This window comes from Lycorma delicatula, chromosome 8 (genome assembly GCF_047948215.1).
Source record: "Lycorma delicatula isolate Av1 chromosome 8, ASM4794821v1, whole genome shotgun sequence".
Classification (NCBI taxonomy): domain Eukaryota; kingdom Metazoa; phylum Arthropoda; class Insecta; order Hemiptera; family Fulgoridae; genus Lycorma; species Lycorma delicatula.
The window spans coordinates 109,048,772-109,073,285 of record NC_134462.1 but is presented as its reverse complement, the minus strand read 5'-3'; the positions used below and the strand labels follow the sequence as shown (position 1 = coordinate 109,073,285).

At 29.4% G+C, this 24,514-nt stretch overlaps 1 protein-coding gene across 4 annotated transcripts in view; it reads right to left on the bottom strand.

Moving 5' to 3' along the window:
* Positions 1-24,514, bottom strand: part of Glut1 (Glucose transporter 1) — a 205,386-nt gene that overhangs the window by 16,985 nt on the left and 163,887 nt on the right. For all 4 annotated transcript variants that reach the window (XM_075372491.1, XM_075372493.1, XM_075372489.1 and 1 more), the window contains 5 exons: positions 21,537-21,707; positions 18,177-18,284; positions 13,254-13,441; positions 9,927-10,139; positions 6,887-7,111 (listed from right to left, as the gene is read on the bottom strand). In XM_075372491.1, the coding sequence (XP_075228606.1) occupies positions 6,887-7,111; positions 9,927-10,139; positions 13,254-13,441; positions 18,177-18,284; positions 21,537-21,707 (905 nt within the window). The remainder of the gene's footprint in view (positions 1-6,886; positions 7,112-9,926; positions 10,140-13,253; positions 13,442-18,176; positions 18,285-21,536; positions 21,708-24,514) is intronic.

The window sequence follows — 24,514 nt, the reverse complement described above, 5'->3', positions numbered from 1 at the left end:
GGCAATAGTAAGTTGCATTCACTGTTCATTGATTGTGGAAAAAATCAATGAGCAAAATTTCCCTTTAGTCAAAAAAAAATTGTTGCAAGAACTTTTCCGGCTGACAGACTGATTTTGGTCTTCACTGGGCAGTGCTTATCCTTCCTTCACCACTCCTTACTGACTATTTTTGACTCCAGAGTTTAATGAAAGATCCATGTTTCATCACATGTGACGATGCATCTCAAAAAATCATCCCCTTCTTGCTGAAACAGATTCATAAGTCTCTCATAAATCTCCAACCTGATCTGTTTTTAATTGTCAATCAACAACCTTGGAAACCGAGGTTAAGTTCTTAAGTAAGCTCTCGAATGACATGGATGTTGACAGCTGTGAGACTTGACCTTGGGTGTCCATCATGACTTCCATTTTCTGCACTTTCTTGCCTACCCTTAAACTGTCTGGCCCTCATGTACACACTTGGTTTTGGGATATATAGCGTCCCCAAACTGCAAAAAAATAAAACATTTTAACTCATTTTAAATGAGTTAAAATTTCTGTAGGTTTAATGCCTTCATTAGTTAAAAACCTTATGATTATATGTTGTGCAACAGACGACAAAACCTCTTGCTGATTCTTGGCTGTACTGACGATAGAACAAAACGGAGGAGCTAATCAAGCTGGTATACCCTTTTTAACACACTGAACATTAACCTCTCACTTCACCGCCCAGCTCGGAACTGCTTGCTGCGTAGAATAGCAAAATTACCGTTTAAATTTGATTCACCCTTGTAAAATGCTTTTTGACTATATTCTAAATACATGTTCATCTAACTATAAAAAAGAATACTATCAGGACTATTGACATCAGCACAAAAACAGCGTCAGTCGCTGAAGATGATCTTAACGACAACTGAAAACATTGTGAAAGAAGTTTTTAATCCATTCAATTTGTCATTGCAAAATTTTATATATATTTTATAATTGGAAATTTTCATTTTTTTTAAGTTTTATTATTTTCAAGAATTTATTTATTTTTGTATTAATCATATAAACTAAGAAAACTTTTAAGTGGAAGAGTTCATGAGAAAATTTCAGGTATTTTTAAGAAGCATTTTGTAAATTGGTCTTCCAGTACTTTATGATTATGATAATTCATGATTAATCATGGTACTGCAATAGAAATTATATTTAGATGTTTGTAGATTAAAACTGAATTAAAACTGGTAATAACTAAGTCAGTTACATGGGTGCCAATTTAAAAAATTCATTATTTTCAAAATTTACCTGTTCATGCATGTATGTATATTTATATTTGTAAGTTTAATGTTTTTTACTTAAATATTCCAGTTTTTAATTATTATTATTATTATTAGCAATTTCTAATAACTCTTAATTGTTTTTACAATTGTTATTGTGTTTATTTAGAGTAGAAATCCTTTCTCTTATTGTTATATGCTCTTAAATATTAAAAAAAGCCTGTTAATGTTACCAAGAAATATATCTTTACTATCATTAAAATTAATTTTATAAATGCCATTATTATTAAATTTATCTTGTAACATAATTTTACAATTAAAACATTTTTCTAAATTATTAACTATTTGAAGATAAATTAATTTTTAGTGTTATAAATGTAAATTATTTTATTAGTGTTTTTATTAATACATGAGTATAATTATGTGTAATATATATATTTGCATTCTTCTTAATGTATTTAAAAAAATATATATTATTTATACATAGTTTATCTTTTGGTTTGGAGTCACTTTTGATTTATTTTTTGCCTAAGTCTGGTTTTTTTATGTATTTATTTTTTTATGAACAAATGTGATATGTTTTTTCAATGGAAAGTAAGGTTATGTTGTGTTCGTTTTCTGAAAACTCTATTAATTATTTCACTGTTTCATTAAAGTTTTTTGTACAGCTAATCAATTCATTATCTGTAATTATATTAGTTTCTTCACAAAATTATATTATTTTCCCATAGCCTCATGAAGACATTTAAAAATAATAGTATTCTTTAGTCACTGTCTTGCCTTACGTAAAATATTCATGGTGAAAAATGCCCACTAAATGTTGACGGTAAGCCTGAAGAAAGATTAATAAATTAAAGAAAGCTTGAACTTCATTTCAAAATGCTTCTTTTAATATTTTAAATATCTCAGTTTACAAAGTTTGGGATTTTACTACACAAACATTGTGCAGTTAATAAAACAACCGTTATACAGTAGTACATTGAGAAAGTTCTGTGCAGTATGCTTTAGAATTATGTGGTGCATTCTGTTCTTTCACATTAGGTTGGTTGCTCAGTAATAAACCAAGATGTCAGTTGTTCAATTATGACTGAACATGCTTCGTTTAGTTTTGTTTATTGGAATCAATAATTGCGAGAAACATAATGGTTCTTTTAATAGAGAAATGCATTTTTCTCACTGAACACGTCTTTTGTGAAGGTGAAAGTATACTGATTTAGTGAACCACAAATTTCCTGAAAAGTTTTCAAATACTCCTGTTCCTCACTGCAATGTAGCTAGAACTCTTATCAAAAAATTTCATACAAAAGGCTCTGCTGTAGATGCTGACTGAAGTAGATGATCACCTAAACTAAATGAAAGCGGCTTGTTATTTCGGATGCTATGGCCAAGAGTCCATCAAAGTCAATTACGCATTGACTTACGCAGTTAGTGCTAACTTACGCAGTTAGCACAGCAGCAAGATATCGGACTTGCTACCGCACATAAAGCTGTAAGAAAATAACTGAGACTTTTCCCCTACAATATAGTGCATTCAAGAACTAAAACCTACAGCTGATGCCAAAAGACTAAATTGTTAACAATGATTTAAACTTTTTAATAACCAAAATTGCATAGGTATCCTTGACACTATGTTTTTTAAGGATGAAGTGTGGTTTCATCTAGGAGGGTATATTAATTCACAAAATAGATGACTGCAGTTGGCAACTAACCCCCATGAATTACATGAACAATCTTTACATGAAGCGACAATTGTAGTCTAGGTCAGTATGAGCAAAACGCACATTGTGGGTTGAATTTTTTTTTGAAAATACAGTTAATAGTGATCGTTAATGTGCTGTTTTAACAAACTTCATTAGTCAGAAGTGAAATTCATTAGATAACAGAAGTGGAAATCAATCACGGTTGGTTCCAATAATATGGTGCCACAGCACACACAGTTAACAGGTCAATTACATTTTTCAAAATGTCTTTGGTGAATGATCATTTTGAGGGATTGTGACCTGCATGATTGCCTGATCTGACTTCCCCAGATTACTTTCTATGGGAGGTAGCAAAACAAGAAGTGTATCGCAATGGACCATGCATGATTGATGAACTAAAAACTGCAATAACGGTATATGTGCGGGACATTCCAGTACATCAGCTGGTTAGTGTTTGAAAACAAACTGAAATGTGCAGTGTTGTATTGATGTTGGAGGAGGTCATTTTTAACAAATTTTATAAACTATTCCAGTAATTGTAACATCCATTTTTATAAAATAATATATAAAAATACTTTATATTTTTATTTTAAATTCACATTTTCATAATCAGCTGTTAAATTCTGTAATATATGTCATATATCAAAACAATTCTCAGATTTTACTGTAACAATTGCGGGGATGAGATGCAAAGGGGAACAAGTGCAAATTTGTGAAAATAGAGATAAGTGCATTACTGACAACTAGAAATTACCAAAATGTCTGTGGCAAACAGATATAACTGAATTCCTATCCTGTGCTGCTATCTACCTCTAAAATGTTAACTACTACCAAAACTTGTTTTTCTGTAGAAACAGAGGGTTACAAGCACACTTGTATCCCTTTGCTACCAACTGATTCCAACTTTCCTATTTGCCTTGAATTAGTTGTGATCTGGTTTGCGACCTATTGTGATCTGGATTTTTGTTTAATACGAAACTTATTTTACTATTTACTTCAAAGACGATCCTGATAAAATGTCTAATTCTAGTGAAAATAAATGTAAGAATTCATTTATTTGAATATTTTTTTTACATTAAGTATATGCTTTTGTCTGTAAAAAATTAGCCTATAGTGTATTATAGGCTATAATTTTATGTACTGTAATTAGTTGGCAAATTACCTGTATTAAATTATAGAGTAATATTAAAACAACATTAGTTTTCTAATTTAAATGTCGTATGATGAAAATCCAACAAAATAATCATGTAAAAATATGCTGTTTAATATTACTTTGAAAGTTTAATAGGCCTACTACAATGATTGACTTTTCTTTAATATTCTTTGAATCTTTTGACTGAACAGTTGGAGTTCATGTTATCTAATAACTTAACATTAAATTTAACTTGATACAAAATTGTTGAACCATTTGACAAAATTCAGTACAAAATGGCTTACCAATAACTGTTATATATTGACAGACTAAACATGTGTAATACTTTAGAAATACAGCACTCCTTAGTTAAAAACAGATATTAAATTTCTTCTGTCCTCTTTTATAAACTCATGCATTGAAATTCTTCCTATAAAACAACGAAATGAAAATAATTGTTATAATAAAACTGTGAACTGTGTTATTGAGTAGTCACAGGGTTTGTAAACAATTTTATCTTAAAATCCTTGATATTAGTAATAAATGCTTTTCAAATGCTGTAAAGAAGAAATCTGTTGATGACATTATAGAAACTGACAAAAGGGGTACGCATGAACTTGCAAATAAACTGTCTCTATTGCAAGTTGATTTATAAAAAATTATGTAAATTAATTCCCCAAATTTAAGAGTTATTATTATTACTCAAGAAAGAGTAATCCAAACAGGCAGTATCTTGACTCTTCACCGAGCGTCAAGAAAATGTATGAGCTGTATTTATTACTATGTGCAAAACAACAAATGCCACTAGTAAAGATATATTCATATTTTTAACACTTGCTTCAATTTAAGTTTCCATAAACCATACAGTGATACATGTACTACTTGTGAGAAGCTAAACAATATCATACAAATTATCCTGAAAATGAGAAAAGAAAAGCAGCTTCATAAAAAAAAAAAATGCATCTCAGAAAAGCAGAATTCGCAAGGGAAGTAAAGAAAATTGCAAAAGATGTAGCCAGTAAATCTTCAGACCATGTTGCTTTGTCCTTTGATCTTCAAAAGACATTACCTACTCCATTTTTAAAATGTAGTAAAGTTTACTACTTAGACAACTGTGGACTTACAATTTTTGTGCAAATAACCTAGTGAATAATACATGTTTATGTGGTCAGAATATGAAGGTTGAAGGTTCCAGAGGCTCTGAAGAAATTATGTCTTGTCTTTCAAAATTTATCTCCAGCCTTGCACCAACAGTTAATAAAATAGAAGCCTTCAGTGATAATGTAGCTGGCCAAAATAAAAATAAAATAAAATTTTGGTTGTATGTGGTCAACAACACATACATTCAATCTGTCGATCACAAATTTTTGGTATCTGGCAGCCGCTCTTTTATGGAGTATGAACAGGATTTTGCTGTAATTGAAAAGGCAAAAACAATCTTCTACCAGATAACTGGAATTCTACAGTCTCAAAATCAAGCAGAAGATTTTCTGTGGTTAAGATGAAGCAAAATGATTTTAAGTTATTTAGTTCTATGTCAGTTCATGTAAAAGACAATAAAAAAGGTAAAAAGAAAATGCAATGGTTACACTTTCAGGGAAATGCATCTTTACCTTTTTCTTCAAAAACAATTTGAATGATGTTACACCATTTGGTCAAATTTATTAAAAAAAAACAACTGAACAACCACCTTCAGTTCAACTTACCCAACTGTATGAGGTCTCTTTATGTATTAAAGGGCCAAAATATAGAAATCTAATGGAACCACTTCCTTTTATTCCTCCAATTCATCACCAGTTCTATAAATCACTACCACATCAAATCCAAAGAAATAGGCAAAATCATGAAGAAAGACTTATCACTTTTTCACAAGTCCTTTTGTGGCAAAGGGGTACCTTAATTGAAAGCAAAGGGATTGAAGTAAATGTAGTAGTTTAAATAAATTAAAAAAAAAAAAAAAACATTTTTAAAATGTCATAGTACCTTAATAAATTTATATTAAAAAATACATAATGAATGGTACTTTCCAACAGTGAAGCTGAAATGGAATGGAAAAATTCACAGAATTTATTGTAACCAACAAACTTTAGAGCTGTTCTTCTCAAAACTATGAAAATGTCACTTGTATCCCTTTGCTTTTTATCCCCTCAATTATAATGCATTACCTTGATATTTGGTTTTAATAACTTCATGGATTCAAAAAGTTTATTATTAAAATTGTTAGGTTTTATTTAGACTTGATATGAATATTTTGGTGTTTTCATGTATGATTTTCAATAACTATTAGTTACAGCACACTAGACTATATGTTCAACCAAATTAAATATAAATACAGGTATATACTTTTTATTTATCTTCTGTTTATGTACTTATTCACTACTTCCCTTAAATCGACTTACGATTTATGTTTTAGCAATTGAAATGTAGATAGAGCGATAATTTTTTTTATAAGTAGATCTTGAAGGTTTTTTGTTGCTTTTGGTAAATGTTAGTTTGTTTTCTTAAGGTCTTATTATTTTAACTTGGGTTTTTTATTATAGATAATGAAAATGCTATTTCTGGGATTGACTTCATCTTGTGTAAGATTACTGACAGCTATTACAATTATACATTACTACACAGTTATATATTACTAAGACTAATTTTTTGACAAAAATCTAACTATATGAAATAATACTGCTTCCTTCTATAAATATATTTTTTAATATTATAAGTGTATGTATTACAAACAGTTAGGGTTTGTACAAAATATAAATTTATTTACAAGTTATAAAAATAATAAATTAACATAAGTAAAGATAAAATAAGTGTCAAACCTGTAGAGTTGGAAAACCGATTCCCACAACAAAGTTCGCTAACCAGTTAACAAGAACTGCAATGGACATCGCAGCAGGTCGTGGTCCTTGTGAGAACAACTCTGCTGTTATCATCCATGGGATTGATCCTGGCCCCAATGCGAAAAATACTACGAAACTGAGTGTTGATACGACTGATAAGTATGACATCCAGTCTATCATTTCTTGAACATATCCGAAGAACTCCTAAAAGTAATTAGAATGAAACAAGTTGCAATAAAAGAAATTATGTAGATTAATCAGAAAAAAATAAAACAGTGAACCTCATTAATTCAAACCTGAGAGAAAGACAAAAATTAGTGGGTAGTGCAAATATCAAAATCTAATCCACCTAGGTAATTTAATGTAATTAAAATATTTATTTATTAGTAATATTACATTATCAATTTAAAAAAAAAGTAAATTAGTACAATAAATTTCATTAAAATTAAAGCTACTCTGCTTAGTTACATAGTCTAAAATTTATCTTTATTTTTGAAGGAACCGTAATAGAAGGTATATTTGAGAGGAGAAAATTCATAAGAATAATAAATATTTAATAATGATGACAAGCTCAGCTTATAATTAATCAAAGCAAAACAATACGGTTTGACATTACAAATGAAACCAGTTTAATTGTTCCATGGCACTTTATCTAACAACAAGGCACCCAGAAATTTTATACAATGTGCAACAAAAATACTTCTATTATCAACTACAACTTCTTTTGACTGACATTTTTTACTATCCAGGTGATTAGCAATGTTACATCTACCTGAAAAGCAATATGCAATGGTTTTATTTACATTTAAAGTTATATCCAATTCCAGAAAAATATTTTTTAAACTGCTAACATAGAATTTTCTAGTCCTTTTAAATTGTTATCTTCAGGTATAAATACTGTTGCGTCATTTACAAACTGGGTAAGAATGAGTGTTTTGATTTTCTGAGACATCTCAATAATAAATAATATAAGAGTAAAGGACTGAGGACACTTCATGTGGTACATCATATTCTACATCTTGAAGTAGGACCTATATTTTATATGCATGTTTTTATCAAAAGATGAAATTTCAATTTCTGATTGCGAGGGTTGTTCTAATTTTAACCAGATATGGGTGTTTAGACGGAATAGTACCTTTCAATCAGTCCAGTAATAAAATGAAATATTCCCTGTAGATGGTCCTACCATCTTCCAGATTGTCTATGAAAACCATACGATGAGAATTCCAAAAAACTGTAGCTGATTCCTATAGATGGAACCATTTTCGCTTTCTTTGGTACACTTTCACTTGCTCTTATTCACTGTTTACATTGCTGTGTTGATTGTAAGATGAATCATAACTCCTCATGTAAAATTCAGTTTATTATATGAAATGGATATTAAATTATCACTATATAATATTTCTTCGCTATAATAACTTTTACGAATGATCATTTTTCAAATAATTTTATCAAGTTAATAGGAAAAAATAATTTCAAGATTTTACAGATATTTCTTATTGCGTATTTACAGGTGTAAACAAAAAAACAATAAAATCTTGGTATTCTCCAATAATAAAGATATTATTTACCAAATTATGCAGGCTATTCTTTCAATCTTGAGAAAAATCTCACTTGGCTGGATTGTTGGTAATTTTTGTATATAGCATTATGCAGTTTAAGAGAGAGATAAAAGGAAACTTTGAATTCATGAAAAGCTTGAACTATTGGTGTTTGAATTATATGAAGTTCCACTTAATATAATTGTGAGACAATAATATACAAGGGAATTGTTGAACTAATCTTTTATGATAAACAAACAATTTTTCTTTTGCATAGGATGTGAACTAATTAAGTACTTATTTAATTATTATTAGACTATTAATTACACACACTGGTAAACTCATCAAAGTTTAGGAAGTAAACACCCTGGGATGTCTAAAGTAGTATGGCATAGTGAAGGGGATAATGTACTGCAACAGGATACTTAGGTGGCAAGAAGCAGTTCCTTGTTGCACTCATGCTGTTAATTTTGCATTCTTCACTCCTGTGTTTTATTAACAGTATATATTTTTATTTATTTATTACTTTTTTACTACTTTTTCAATTGCACTTATCTTTTCAATGCCTTAGCCAAGATCTAACCATGCATTAGGATGAGAAGTAGCTTTAAAAAGTCAAAGCAAATAATGAATATTTACAACTTACATATTTTGATGGAACTTACATATAATCTGAGCATCAGTTTAGCAGTAACTTGAGTACTGAAATTTAATGAAATCTTTAATTATGAATTACCAAGATGTTAAAAAATCACTTAGATGATTTATCAGTAAAATAAAACCTGCTTTTATAAATAGCTGACAGAGCAAGCAAGTAGTAAATTATAAACTATTATGTATTTCATTAAACTGTTAAAAAGGTACTATTCCACAACATACACAACTTGTAACAATAAAAAACATGCCTATATCCAGTCAGTTTCAATAAATTTTTGTTATGATGGCATATTATTAGTTTAATAAAAATACTACATATATAAATATTTGTAAAAATTGATTATAACTAAGAAATATCTCAATCATGTAACTTGCTAGAGATGATAAAACATGTGTTCAAGGAAAATTTGTGTAATGTACAATTAAATGAAATACGTAATACTGGTGTAAGAGAGTTAAAATGCAAAAAGAGTTTTCGGAAAAAAATGTTTAACTTTTTTGTGGCTTTTCTGGGCAATCTTCGAATCAAACATTAAAAAAATGGTCACCTCATGTGGTCATTTCATCTTTCAATTTAGTAAAAAATTAAAATCTACATATTTAGGTTACATATAAATAAATCCTGAAAAAAGATCTTACTAAAGCTTAATTAATAAAATATTTTTCCCAATGCTTAAACCAAGGAAAATCAGATCATGTTTACAAGTACACTATGTTTTTTTCTAAGATTTAACTTTATTTTTTTTCTTGATAGCATCAACAGTGGAATTAAATGATAAGTAAATTAGAGGATTTACTAAAAAAAAAAAAAATCAACTTACTTTTATTAAAAATGAAATTGTAATAAATATAGAAAATATAAACATGCCACCAAGGCCATAAAGGTGAAGAGTTCTTCTGCCCATTCTATCCATAAGGGGCATAACAATAAGTGTCATTGCTACCATAATTGCACCTATGCCAATTGTCATAAATTTTGCAATCTCTTCAGACAACCCTGAGCTTATGAATAAACCAGTTGAATAATATAGAACCTGAAAACAAAAACAAGAATTTCAGTATATTTACAATAAACAAAATAATATGAGGGCTGTTTTTTTTTCAACCTCTGATCGTGCATCTAAGTAAAGAAGAGAAAGGTGGAATCCAGGTCTGAGCGTAGTGAGATTACACCGCCCCCCACCACAATCTCTACCATTGCTGGCTCCATCAGTCTGAGCCGAGCTATAGGCAATTGAACATGGTCGCTATGATCAAAGCTCTTGCCAAGAGCGTTGTGAAGTGTGATGCGTTTTCTGCAAGCAAAGGATGTAGAGCTGTTGAAATCCATCGCAGAATGAGCCTAGTGTATGTTGAAAACTTTATGAGTGATGATAGTGTACAGGTATGGTGTAGGAAATTTAAACGGCGAACAGATGTCCATGATGAAGGTGGGCAAGGACATAAGTCTGTCGCTACCGTATACCTGGTTGAGTATGTTGATGATTTTGTCTGTCACAAATGGAGGTTTCTGATAAGTGAACTTTCTGCAGAAATCCCAGAAATTTCAAGATCTTCTCTGAACACAAATGTGACTAAAGATCTAAGATACCGGAAACTGTGTGCATGTTGGGTCCTATAAATGTTGAGTGACGATCACAAAACACAGCGAATGGCGTCAGCCTTAATGTTTCTCACCTGTTAGATAATGAGGGAAAAGAGTTTTTAAAGTCTATTGTTACTGGTGATGAGACTTGGATCCAATGTGACAATCCAGAAACCAAAGAACAGTCTAAGCACTAGATGCACACTTCTCCAAACATGCCGAAAAAGTTCAAACAGACACTGAGCAACAGGAAAACAATGTCTACAGTTTTTTGAGACCATAAAGGGATCTTGTTGGTGGACTTTATGGAGCAGAGGGCGATAATTACAAAGGAAGTTTATTGTGAATCTTTATGTCACCTCTGCAGAGCGATCTGGAACAAACGAAGAGGCATGATTTTAATCTCATTTGGCGTGGTTTTGATCCACAACAATAAACGACCACACTGTGCCAATGTGACGCAATATCTTCTCAAACAATTCAAGTGGGAAGTTTTCGACCGTCCATTGTATAGTCCAGATCTAGCAGCTAGCTATAAATATAATCATTTTATGTCAACATGTCTTTTTTATATATCCCATCGAAGGTTGAAAAAAGCACAGCCCTTGTAAATATACAAATTAACTAAAATATAAATATAAAAAAGAAAATTGTTTTAATTTAATCGGGATATTTTTGAATTAGCAACTTATTTTTTCACAGAAATGAGGAATTTGTTAAACAATGGGTCTTTATTAAAAATAAAAATTCTCATAAAAGCTTTATTTTATTATCAGCTGTTATAATGTGGCTAATTTCTAGAAATCTCAGTCACACTTAATCAATAGAATTAAAAAAAAACAAACCATTAACTAAACACAGATAAATGTGGTTCTGATCTACTAGGAAGTTTACTGAGAGTGATCAGGACATAACTACCTAAACAATTATTCAAATCTCTCTTGCTGTGACATGTTTGTACAATGCCCAATGAAAAAGATTATCAAAACATTACTGGACAGCATTATTTTTCAGAAACAAAAAAGAACATCTTTAAAGGTACAAATAGTGAATAATAAGTAATAGAATAATAAATGCAAATAGTGAATAATAACAATTTCAATTAGTCCCTAAGCTCAGAATCTCTTTCACTGTTTAGCCTCCTTAACCACTGTAAGGTTACTTCAGAGGATGATGTGTATGAATATAAATGAAGTGTACTCCTGTACAGTCTCAAGTCGATCATTTCTGAGATGTGTGGTTAATCAAAATCAGAATCTGAGAATAAGGTTAATGACCAGTTATGGTCGATCATGACTAATTAATTTTATAGGATGTGAAGGATGCCAAGCCAGAGTGAGATATGAACCCAGGACCTTTTAGATGAGACAGAAACTATTACTTTCCTGTGGAGGGTTGGCAGAAAATTATGAAGATATTTATAATGTATACTGGTGTCCCATAAAGAAATGTACATATTTCAAGAATACACTCTGAAGATTGATATAAAGAAAATAGTTATGTAAACTCTTTGTTTTTCAGGTAAGGTGACTAAAAACTTTCTGTTTACAAATGCTTTAAATGTAAGAATAGACAGACAACGACATTTCATTTCTGCAGACAAAAATAATTGGACAGAATTTTAAATTTAAGTGCTATATGATCTGAATTTAAAACAGTGATTATAAAACTGCTGTGAAAATTTTATACTGTTTTTATATAACTCTTGTTAATAACAATAAATCACTCATTTTTAGGTTTGGTGTAAATAAACTTTATAAACATTCTAAAAAAACTTTTGAATAAAAACTCTTTCAGTTGACATAATTTGGAAACAAAGCATTTTCACATAAATGTTATTGTTAACTCTTTACTTTATTTCAACATGTAGCATATATCGTTATGTAGTGATTGTGTGTACCAAATTTTTTTTACAGATGATTCTTTTTTTAATACTTCAATTTTTAGTAAGAAGCTGACACAAAACTATATTTTTTTACATATTCAAACTGACATTATTAGGAATTAAAAATATGGGTCCTGAATAAAACAGTAAACTGTTTATCTTACCTTCTGATAATTCCATACGAACTGAAAAACCTCAGGGAGTAAAATCTTGAAAATTTAAGGCTCTGAAGTAAGGAACTTATAACTGCTTTATCAACATTTAATAAACCAGTACATATACTTGTAGATCAATGAAGGTAAACTACCACTGATGAATTTTGGCTGCATGCTGTTGGGGTTTGTTAGTATTCAATGATAATAACAGTTGATGCCACTTAATTAATAAGCACAAAGAAATAACTAAATTTATAGTTAAATAAGCAAAATGGATACTAGGCAGCAAAACTGCCTCTAGAAAATATAAATTGAAAATTTTTAGGAAGGAGCAACACACAAAGAACAAAAATTGGGAACTTAAAAACACCAGGAAGGAAAGAAACTACAAGGAGATAAGGAAAGATAATCAGTACAACAAAATTTTGATAGTATTTGATAGAAACCAGTTGAAAGACTGATTCATCGAGGAAGACATAATAAAAATACAGTTTAAATAAAATCAAATGATTATTTAATTTACCGCATTGATGCCAGAAAGCTGTTGTGAAAGCTGCATTACAATGCCTATAATAAGTGGTGAGCGTAGAGTAGGTGAGCAGATGAGTTCTGTCATTGAGATCGTTGCTTCAGTCTGCTGAGCTCGCTGCTCTGCCCTCATCTCCTCAATGTCTTCCTCAACTTGATTTGATGCTCTTAGTCTTCTTAAAGCTAAAAATCAAAATACAATGACAATCAAAAAATCCAACAACCTCTACTGAAGTTATAACTATGATAATGCAACTGGGAAAAAAATCAAATCTGGTAGAGTAGACAACATGCATGCTAAAATCATAAAGGAGATTGGTAGATAATATTACTAATCCTCTAGTACTTTTAATCAATCTAATATCTGGGAACGGCATCTGTCCTAGTCATTCCAAATCAGCAGATGTAATTCCTCTTTTTAAGTCTGGCAATAGTAAACGCTATAAATTATAAGTCTATATCACTGATCTCAAACTTAACAAAAATATTTGAAAAAATATTGCATACAAAATTATGAAACTTTTTTGAAATGTACAATATTACATCTCAGTCTCAGTTTGGTTTTAGAAAAGGTAAAGGAACAAAAGAGGCCATTGCTGAAATTATAAAATCGACTGCTGAGAATTTAGACGGTAAAAAAAAAAAAAAAACAGTAGTTGCAATTTTTTTAGATTTGGCACAGGCTTTTGACACTTTTAACCATAAATTACTTTCAGAAAAATTAGAAAATATACATATAAGAGGAAATGTATTGCAATTAATAAAAGATTATTCGTATAATAGAAAACAAATTGTGAAAATTAATAATAAGTATTCTATAATAACAGATACTGGAGTACCACAAGGTACCGTACTTGAATCATTGTTATTATATATATATATATATATATATATATTCATATGCATATGATACAGTTTTGTTATGTACAACTAATAATTGGGATGAAACTAAAAAGAGAAAGGCACAACATTTATTAAAGAATATAAAAGACTGCCTAGATGTAAATAAATTAACGTTAAATATAAACAAAACTGTTTGCATGACATTTTCAAATCGCATTGGATTATTACCCAGTGAATTTAATTTGTATGTTGAAGGGAAGTTATTAAAAAGGTTGAGCAAACTAAGTATATATGAATTATCATTGATCAACACTTACATTGGAATTATCAAATAGCTAGTGTTGTGTAGTAGTAGTATTGTGAAAAACGAAATATATGATTTACAGGCTTAGTAACTTACTGCTACAGATTTCATGATAATGTATAGTTTATATTTATATTACAGCATAGTTACGGTATTATTACATTGGGTGGAGCAAATAAAACAACTGTGAAAATGATTGAAAATGTTCATAATGAGGTTATCAAGATTCTCAAAAATAAGAATAGTAGTTCTCTGTTACTCAATCGCTTACAAAAGTATATACTATAAACAATCACATTACATTATAAATAATTATATAAATATGTTAATAACAGTTCCATTACATGAAAAAAGCAATACTTTTGCCTAAAGTCAACAATGAAAAAAACAAAAAACAACTGTATAAATGCCAGTATTTTATTCCAACTTGTTATCACTAGAACTCAAAAATGTAAGCTTCAAAAATATTAAAAATAAATTGGAAAATTGGGTTAGAACTCCAAATGAAATTGAGGTGCAATTGAAGTAGACAGAAATTTAAGTATTAAGAAAAATGTAATGAATAAATTGTTTTAGTTATTAAGTTTAGTATGAAAGTAAATTAATGTAAAAAATTTAATATTATTGGCTCTTAGGCTTTTTCTGGTCTGTACACGGATGCTTAAGAATCTCTGCAGGGTTCAATGTATAGTTATGTAATGTATTATGTAATTATGTATTGTATCTTCTACTGTAATCTGGTAATGATCGGTAAATAAAGAAATCAATTTCTATTTTCTACTTTTCATGAGTAATTTATCTGAGTTGTTTAAAAGAACTTTTATCCATAAAAAAGGGAAAGCCAAGAAATGAGAATATATTTTTTAAGCGTATAATTTATTCTAAAAAGGTTATACACTTACCCTAGAAATGCGGACCAAAACATTTTACAATAATTTTCAGCTCCCTCCAATTACTACTTGTTATTCAGATAAATAGTGACACAAGCTTCTGCTGGATTATCTTCTAATGGTTAACATAACGATGAATGGGTTATTAAAGTTGTGAAGTATATTTTTCAGATTTGATTTTAAAAACTTTTTCACCTTGAGTAAAAAAGGTAACACAAGAAGTAATGGTGGCTTGTTTCAGCAATAAGGGGCTCACCAATACTTCCTTTTTGAAGCCAAAGATATTTATATCTACATTATTATGGAAGCTACCATCTGCAATAGCTATTCCTAATATTAGGTGTCTTAAATGCAACAGTTTATCCTCAGATTCAAATACACAAACTCCAACAAGAGTGCATTAAACACATGTGACAACTCAGAAGCAATATACTTTTCATTCCTAAGACATTCCTTAGACATTTCATTAAAAAAAAAAAAAATTATGACTGAAAACTGATTATCATGAGTTGCACATTTATGCTTTCTTTAATTTTTCATTAACTAAAGTAAATCAGTCTTGAACTCCATTATGCTAAAATACCTGTGTCTGACAAACGGATAACTCAATAAGAAATTGTTGAATGTTTGTCAGTTTATTCATGTTATTTTTCTAAAGATTACATCAAATTTTATTTAAACTCATTATTCCTTTCTAGAATAAATAGAAATTTTTAAAAATCTATTATGATTTTTATAAATGTTGTAAGTCAGTGTAAAACACTGATTTACAACACATCTAGTATTACCGTATAGTATTACTACATTATAATTACAATCACTTTAAGACTTCTGATACCAATGTAAAATACTTTGGGTCAGCCATATATTACCTATAATATGAAGGTCATTCAATAATCTGAAGATATAAATGACGTCAGCAGAAATATTACTTAATAAACTGAAACCATCTGATGTTCAAGTTGATACCCCTGATATAGAAAATAATCAGCTGTTTGAAAAGAATTTCTATTGTTATAATCTATTTTGTTTATTTAAAAATATTGGCACACTTGAATCATGTACCGCGGAACAGTATACAGTGATAAGAATTTCATTTTCTGAAAGCATAAAACCAAGTGAAATTCACTTGTAAATGTTAAAAGAGTGTGGTAAAATGTGTATTAATTGTGCAAATTTTTTTCAGTGGATTAAACAATTAAAATTGGAAAGAAGCATGATTAATTTTCACCATCGTGGAAGACTGGTGGAAGTTTCAACTGACACTTCCAAAGCACATTAATGATCTTATTCATTAATTTTTAATGTGATTTATTTTTAATGATTCATTGATTTTTAATGTGATCATTTTGTAATGTGTCATAATTAATGTGATTTTTGCACATTATATGATTTTGCAGAAATCACATTAATGATCTTATTCATGAGGGCAGGCGCATAAAAATTTTGGAAATTGCTGAAATATGTATTGCAAGGTACACCAAATGGCAAAGACTTCTGTATACCTTTCAGCCATCCTCTTAAATATACAGAAAAATTAGTGCATACTATATGAGGAACCCACATCTTATCCTGATCACCAATTTTACACTGAAAGTACAAATGATATGCTTTTTTAATTAAAGGTGTAATGCTTTTTCTATTAGATTTTACAGTAAACTCACCACATACCTAACAAAAGGCATCCACATCATTTACACAATTTCAAGGCATTATGACACTGCACTGTTAACAAACTTAAGACAGCAATAAGACTGAACAAAATTAATTCAATCCTAAATTCAGTGCTTATTACTAACAACACCGCTGTGTTTTCAGCTACATGTTTTGACTTGCACAGACATGCTTAATCTTGTCCATGAAGGCTCACTCTTCAGTAGTAGATATGATATCATAATATGTGACTATGATATGATTTAACTCTTTGTCTAGTATTGTTTATTTATAGCTTACCAATTATGTTAACAAAGTTCAACAATAAAAAATGAGCTAACAAAATACAATATAGGAACTTGCTAACTATAAGTTGAAAAATGAAAAAATCCTTTAATTAAAATTAAAAAATTTTTCAAAAATGGTGGGCGATAGAAAGATTCTGAGTTCATATTCATTTTCAGCATCAAAAAACAAATTAAAATCATCTATCGCATGTTAGGAAACAAAAATTATGTTTATCAGTGTTATTGAACAACCTTGTAACTGATATATAATCTAGTAATAGCAACAATAAAGTGTTACTATTACTAGAGTAACACTTGATATATATCATATACATATACTGTTTTCAGTATACTCTATTTTCATGCACTTTGCTTGATGCAATGCAATAATGCAAATTGTTTTATTTCATGCCGACTTAGTTTCATTATTTCCCTTGAAACATCTTATGTAAGACTGGAGTTTTTGGTTTAATTGCAACAATATTATTCTAGTACTGTGGAGTTGCACTGTTATTTGTAGTAAAATTATTACATTATTAACAAAATAAAAAATTAAATGAACAAATACACGGGTAAAAACAAAAACAAATATATACATACTAAAATGGCATTTTAAATTATGTAGATACATAGCTAATAGAACAATTTTAATCTAAACGGAAGGAGAGTAGGAGAAAGAGTGAGGGGGAGAGAGAAAGAGAGAGAGCACTAACATGTACAAAACTCAGAACACATAAAACATCAGCCACAAACAAAACATTATTACAACCTATAGTAAGGGAAACATTCAATCTAAATTGTTCTAGATAAAGAAGAATGAAACCAGTCGACGTGAAATAAAACAATTCACAGAATTAATGAGAAACTATAATATACATGTGATTATACGTTCATATAAAACTGACAGATAAATTTATTAATTTAAAAAATATATTAAATACCTTTTCTAGCTTCTTCTTCCCATTGCTTGGTAATGAGCAGATATCTAGGAGATTCTGGGCACACTGGCAGTAAAATTAGTTGCAGAATTGCAGGACATATTGCTAGACCTGGAAAAAAATAAATAACGTAAAAATTGCCTTTGATGTAACTGCTATCTGTTGTACAATAAAAATAGTATAATTTTAAAACCCTACTGAAAAACAAGATTTGATCTGATCTGATCTGATGAACTTTTAATTCATTAACCAGATGAAAAATTCAAGCATTGTGGAATATCACTCATCTTCTTCAAGATTCAAGATATTTTATATATGAGAAATTTGAAAAGATGAAGGCTATTTGATTCTTATACCAAAGAAAAAGTACATGGACTAACTAAAATTATTATTATTTACTAGAAGTTCTATGAACAATAGATATTGCTCATCTGTGTTGAATTTAATAAATTAAGCCCTACAATGAAAAACAATCAATAAACTGAAAATTAAATTAACAAATGAAATTTCAAATAATAACTTATTGTAGATGGTTTAAACAAGGCAAAAAATAATCTTACTGTATTAACAATATCATAAGCACTTCATCAAGTAATGTTTTTCAACCCCAGATTCATGATTGTTCCTCCAACAGTGCCTAGAGAAAGGACCTCTTCAGGTTCTTCCACAACATCCCTGTTTTTTTAAAAATATTTGTTAATTAAGAAAAATATATGTATTTTTGCATTTCTTAACTATAGAAAAATTTAATATTTGCAAAGTACTATGTAAAAAGAACACCTATCAGGCAGGGTGATTCAGCGAAAGAGTAGGCTAACACTTAACCCTAGAATAGTACCTATATACAACAATAGTGAATGGTACCTATACGTCTTATAGACGTACAGCCCTGAAAAGTGCCAAAAAATGGTATAATAAATATTTTAAATTCTGTAAATGTCAATAAATGTTAAATCTTCTTCTATTTGCATACTTACTACATATCATAGAATGAAAAACTGCTCTTAGAATTAAAATATTAAACAAAACTGCAAGTAAGAAAACATCATTATAGAAAATAAATTTTAATTCGATTCCCAGGAATTTTTTCAAGCAGGTAAAAATGTTTAAATGAAAGGATGAGGTATATAAAAAACACTTTAATGAGATTTAAACAAAAATTGGTCATAAATTTATTATTTTTTACAAACTTGGCAAATGTTGAAACAATGTTCGCCACACACTGGCTTTCTGCAGTTGCAGCAGGTCATTTTACTCATTCTTTTCTTCTTATAAGAACAGTACGTACAATACTGCCTTTTTTCAGATTTTGATGCCGCTTGTATTTCAACAGGTATATCCGTCACACCGAGACAATCTTTTATGATGCTTCGTAGGTTATGAGGCATGTGTGACTGTTTCAGTCTCTCCATCATCCACGGAATTGACAGTTGATCGGCCAATTTCATGAGGAAGTGAAATCTTGACAAAGGCTTCTTGTCACCATTATTTTTCATAAAAGAATTGTGCAAATAAATAATGTAAGCATTATAGCTTGCTATATTTAGCAAAAAAAAAATACATCAAGAATAGTACCAACACGCCTGAGAGGCGTGGTAGGATTTGTTAGAAAAAATGCACTGACCTTGATGTGAACACTTCTGAGGTTTGAAGTACACTAATCCTCCAATGGAGAGTCAGGTGTAGTATATCTAGAAGGCAGGGGTATTATTCTCCTCCAAAACAAAATGGCGGCTGTTCAACTACTGAACTACGTCTAATAGGCGTATACGTACCATTCTAGGGTTAAAACACTTTCCCAACAGGTATACTGACCACCATTTTGAAATAGGAAATTTTAAGATAATTTATTACATGCAAGCTGTTCAATCTAAAAGCAAGTAACCTTACTGCAAAATTTGATAGAATCAGAAGATACATTCAGTGTAACTGTATGAAAAACAAATAACCAAATGAAATGCCAAAAGATAAAGTAAAAAAACAGGATTCCACTCCATTTTGTTAATTAATTAAATAAATAAATTACAATCTTATGATGCAAATAAATACGTAAATTCAGTTGTGTTTGATGCAGAATTATTATTACTAACGTTGTAAAACATTAATTACAAACACAAAAATATATTGTTTTACAAATCAGTAAAATTATTGATCGTCTATATTTTCCAAGAAGGCAATAACATTACATTTAGAAAATAAAATTAATAAAAGGATTCATATATTAAGGGCACAAACAGTGATCAAAGAAATATAAAAAATGTATTAGTATACCCAAAAAACCATATTTATCATCATCATATGGTTATATGCCCTGATGCAGGTCCAGGTTTATTGTGCACCACAATATACATTGTGGTGCAAAGGAGATTGTTTTATCTCCATTCTCATCTAAAATTTTAAGATTATGATGGCTCCTACTCTATTTTATATAAGTGATTCTCAACCTTTTTAGGTCCATAACTCCTAAAAAGCAAAAAAAAAAATACAATGATTATGTCGTGACACCCTAACCCCAACCCAATGAAACCTACTTAAAACTATTTAGCTGCATTGATAGCAACAGGTATGTTTAGTTTGATTATTTATTAAAAATGGCAACACAAAAGCAAAATAAGGTCTTTTCTTGTAAGGCCTTTTTTTTACTTGTAAGCCAAAGTATTGCGTTGAATTTTACGAAAACAATTTTGTTGTCCGGTTTGGTAGAGGTAGATATTATTTTTTTTACAGAATAAGTGATTATTCTTTACAGGATTTAAATATAAACATACGGATAGGTTAAAAGATTTAATTTTTTTAAATACCGTTCTAACAAATTCATACTTATGGGCATTAGATAATGATTTGACAGCCCATTTATGTATCTTAAAAACCCATTCTGACTTTTTGAGGGAGTCCCAAAAGATGAAATTATACTTTAGGTAGGAATATACATAAGCATAATAAACATTTAATAATGAAGACAAGGTTTGAGTTTTATTAAGGTGCTTCAAAGCAAAACAGTATCGTCTGATTTTGTTACAAAAAATTTGATCATTCCACAAGAATCTGTCATCTAATAAAACAATGTAATGTAGGGATTTCAGGGAAATGTATACACATGTATTTTTAAAACAAAAAAAATGTTAATTGAATATAGCAATTTTTTTTTGTATTTTATATTATGAAATTTGATGAGGGTAAAACTATTAAAGTATAGCTGAATAGAAACAGAAAGAAATTAAGTTACAAATTATAGTTGGCAAAAGTTGGGTTACAAAATGCAACTCCAAGAAAATATAGGAATAAACAGCTCTTAAAACTGAGATATATTGATTCTCTATTTATGTTACATAGTGTATTTTGAATTAATGATTTAGAGATCACCTAAAAGTACTGGCCAACCATCGTCGGTCCCCAGTATTTGTTCGACACCAAGTATTTGTGAGATAAGAAGTCCGATTGTCACAGCTAACTGATTTACTGTTCCAAGACCTCCACGTAAATTCAATGGTGCTATTTCCGATATGTACATTGGCACCAAAGATGTATTCAAACCTAAAATGAAAAAAAAATTATCATTTATGTTGAAATTGATTAAAAATATATTAAAAAATTACAATATAAAAATCACAAGTAAACAGATGAAGCTATCTAATTCATAATAGTGTATTGTAATTAATTCATTAGAACATGTATAAATTTTTTGTGTTATGTGAACAATTAAATGAATTCATTTTGCTGTAACCTTTAATTGGTTTCAACTAGAAGATTTTCATGCTATAAAACAGACAGCCATTAGTTTAAAATATTAAACTATGGCCATCATATTAAAAAGTGAATGTTTCAAAAAATCATATAAATCAATTAATATTTACAGAGCATGTTGTCACACATCAGTTGATGTCTGATGTTTGAAGACATTTTCAGTTATCGTCCTTGCTAAATATTTCTATTAATTTGGATTATTATCTTGAGTTTTACAATACATGCTTAATCTAATCAACTGAAATATATTGACTTGATGTTTCTAATATTTTTATCTATGACTGGTTGTTGTGAAACTATGAGTCTATTACAGCTGTTGGTATGTAAATCCTGTTATTAATTTAATGCAACTAATAATTATAATGAAATTGATAATTATTTTTCTCAGACTGGTAAAATACTGATTAAAAATACCATAAAGGAGGTTAAGAACGAATTTCTACTACATAGGAAGTGATGAGTGATATGAAAATTAAGAATTTCTTGGAAATATTTAAAAATAGTTGCTATATCAAATAATTATTAAAAGATAGTTGTGAAAAAAGATGAAGTTACTAATTTACTGAATTTGGTAAATAGTTTGGCATAAGAAAATACAGTAAATAAGTTAATTATGAAATAAATAAAAAATTACAGAAAAAAATAAAGTCATATTACAGCATCTAAATAAATTAGAGAACAAAAATAGAAAAATAACTTAGTATTCAGGAGATCAAGTTAGTATGGAAATGATCAGTAGAAAGAAGTGAAAAAAATCTTTTATCCAATATTTGGAAGCTTAATGGAAGCTTGGATGAAAATATATAATTACACTTAGTTATTTCCACAACATTTTAGTTTAGTAAAGTGTTAGTCACTTGTTACTACTAACAAGTGTTGACTACTAACAATCTGAGCTAACTTTCACTTGACTAACACTTTAAGTTATGTGAAAGTTACTTCTGAAGTTAAAGTTAGTTATTTCTGAAAAACAACTCATCGAAATGTTAAGGATTTGAAGAACAAAATAGAAGTTAGATGATCGTACAATGATACAGATGTACTAATTGTACAAATTGCCATAGAAAAATCATGGAACTCACAAACAACTAATGTTCGTCAAGATGTCGATTTACTTTTGCTTCTGGGAGCTTTGACTCCTCCTAATAAACATGTACTTTTTTAAAGCCAAAAATTGGCAATATTAAATCAGAATTATTTTAATCACAGAATTTGCTATTACAATTCACTGATATGTGTAGTTTTATCCTTATAGTACACATTTTTTGTGGCTGTGACATGACCATTTCTACACACGACAAGGGCAAAAAACAACTAATTAAACTTTTGGAGATTCAAGCTTATTTAAAAAATTTGTCAGCTGTTTTAAATGATTCTCAAGCCGGTAATAGTCAAATTAAAAAAAACCGGCGAAAAGTTATCTCTACCTAAATACGGATTAAAAGAAGAAAGTCAAACTCTAGATCAATTAGACTTCAAATTTTTCAAAAATCTTTACAGAAAAATTCTGCCAAGTTAGAGTTTTTACCTCCTACTTCTGCAGCTGCAGCTCAGCATTCTTCTAGATCTTACTACTGAATTCAAAAATGTATTGGAAATTATAAACTCCAGAAAAATGGGGATGGGAAAGAAAAAATAATATTTTACAACCTACTAAAACAAATTTAGATGCGGCATCAGATTCAATTTTAAATTTAGTTTCTTGTGGTTTACTAGTAACTGCTCAACAAATCATTTTTGATGTTAAGTGCAATAATATGTAAAAAATGTCAAGGGCTCACATGCCAAAATAGCAGTCAACAGAAACTGAAATTAATAATATTATTCATATTATTCTTCATAATATTATTGATAGTGATGGAACTAATTTTGATAATGAAGGTGATCTTGATATATATGATAGTGAAGAAAAAATTTACTGTGATGTTGAAAGCATTTCGTAACTATTTATGTAATACTTTACATAACTTTTAATAAATAAATATATTTAAAACAATTAATAATTTAAGATTGTGTTTAATTTATTAAAAATATCTTTGTTAATTTTACTAAGATGTTTATGTTATTAAACATTGTTCAAAGCAGCTACCACGAAAATCTAGCATCTTTTACACCATGTGAGATATGTATAAGCATTCAAAGTAATGTAACTGGTCCAATTTTGATTTTACTGAAAAGTCAATGCAACAAAAATTGTAGAGAATTTTAAGAGCTACAACTGTTTGAAAATTCTTTTTGAAAAATTGATTCTTCACTCCTTACTATCCATGTAAAACCACCCTTAGAGTCCCGATAATGGTACACTCATCAGTATCTTCAAATTTATCCCTTGTCAAAATTGCGGTATACAGCCTGGCGTCATAGAGAAGGATGGCATCTCTGATGAGAAAACCCCATCTTTGTTTCAGTAGGCAACTTTTGTTGATTGTGGCAGCTGGCAATAGTAAGCTGCATTCACTGTTCATTGATTATGAAGAAAATCAATGAGTAAAACTCCCCTTAAGTAAAAAAAAATCATTGCAAGAATTTTTCCGGCTGATGGACAGGTTTTGGCCTTCACTAAGAAGCACTCTTCCTTCTTTTGCCACTCCTACTAA